Source organism: Aptenodytes forsteri, unplaced genomic scaffold (genome assembly GCF_000699145.1).
Source record: "Aptenodytes forsteri isolate BGI_AS27 unplaced genomic scaffold, ASM69914v1 Scaffold156, whole genome shotgun sequence".
In the NCBI taxonomy this organism is placed as follows: domain Eukaryota; kingdom Metazoa; phylum Chordata; class Aves; order Sphenisciformes; family Spheniscidae; genus Aptenodytes; species Aptenodytes forsteri.
The window spans coordinates 645,913-647,186 of record NW_008794166.1 but is presented as its reverse complement, the minus strand read 5'-3'; the positions used below and the strand labels follow the sequence as shown (position 1 = coordinate 647,186).

At 69.3% G+C, this 1,274-nt stretch overlaps 1 protein-coding gene across 1 annotated transcript in view; it reads right to left on the bottom strand.

Moving 5' to 3' along the window:
- The window catches only part of APEH (acylaminoacyl-peptide hydrolase), a 23,410-nt gene that overhangs the window by 1,186 nt on the left and 20,950 nt on the right, over window positions 1-1,274 (bottom strand). Inside the window, 4 exon segments of the mRNA XM_019472535.1 lie at window positions 45-133; window positions 213-293; window positions 366-443; window positions 582-723. Coding sequence (XP_019328080.1) covers window positions 45-133; window positions 213-293; window positions 366-443; window positions 582-723 — 390 coding nt within the window.

Below are 1,274 nucleotides of genomic sequence, written 5' to 3'. Positions count from 1 at the left end.
CCCCGCCAGCACCCCCCGGTATCCCTCAGCCCAGCGCCCCTCACCTGGGTGTCTGCCACGTCCTGCTCACCCACGCGGGAGAGCAGGGAGCTGATGCTGGCCTGGCCAAAGCCCAGGGAGCCACGGTAATTCACTGGGGAGACGGGGGCCATGGGTGCCACGTCCCCAGCAGGGCACGGGGGCCACATGTCCCTGGGCTCCCCGGCACTCACCTAGGAGCACGGCGAAGCCCAGCTGGCACAGCGCGGCCATGCTCGGGCGCCAGCGGGCGTCAAAGACAGCGTGGGGGCCACCTGGGGCCGGCGGGGACGTCACCCAGGGTGCCGCCAGCACCACCGGGGCATCCCTGTCGTCCCCTCACTCACCGTGGGGGCACACGACAAGGGGGTGTGGCGCTGTGCTGTCTGGCGGGCTCAGCAGCAGGGCCTCGAAGGCCTGGGTGCCTGCGCCAGGGAAGGGGGTCCCACTCAGCACCCACCACCCTGGGCACCTGGCACCCGGCACCCTGCCTGCCCCCCACACCCGAGGGCTCCCGGCACCCAGGCAGCACCCAGGTGCGACGGGGGCCCCTGGGCGCTCACTGTGCACGGTGGGGCTCTGCCCACTGCAGGGTGGCTGGACTGTCAGGGTCTTCCAGGTGACACCGGGCACCGTTGGGGTGTCCTCCACCAGCACCCAGCGGAGGGGCAGCTCCCGGCCCGCTGGCGGCAGCACCGCCACCACCTGGGGACGGGCAGTGGGTGGCACCAGGGCACCCCTGCCCCAGGGCAGCTGGCCCCTGCCAGGGTGTAATCGGCCCCAATGTGCCCGCGGTCCCAGTGCTCCGGTGCTCTGTGGTGCTGTCCCATGCTGTGCTGCGCCATGCCATGCTGTGCTGTGCCATCCCATGCCGTGTATGGATGTGCCATGCTGTGCCTGGTCATACCGCTCTGTGCCATGCCGTGCTGTCTTTGGCCATGCCATGCTGTCCCTGGCCCCGGCATGCTGTGCCTGGCTGTGCCATGCCACGCTGCACTGCGCCCGGCCATGCCAAGCTCCGCTGTGCCTTGCCACACTGTGCCATGCGATGCCACGCTGGATTTGGCTGTGCCACGCCATGCTGGGCTGTGCCGTGCCACACTGTCCTGAGCTGTGCCTGGCTGTGTCATGCCATGCCACACCACGCCGTGCTGTGCCACACCATGCTTTGTCACGCGTATTGAGTTTGCGTGGCAAGGTTTTGGTAGCGGGGGGGCTACAGGGGTGGCTTCTGTGAGAAGCTGCTAGAAGCTTCC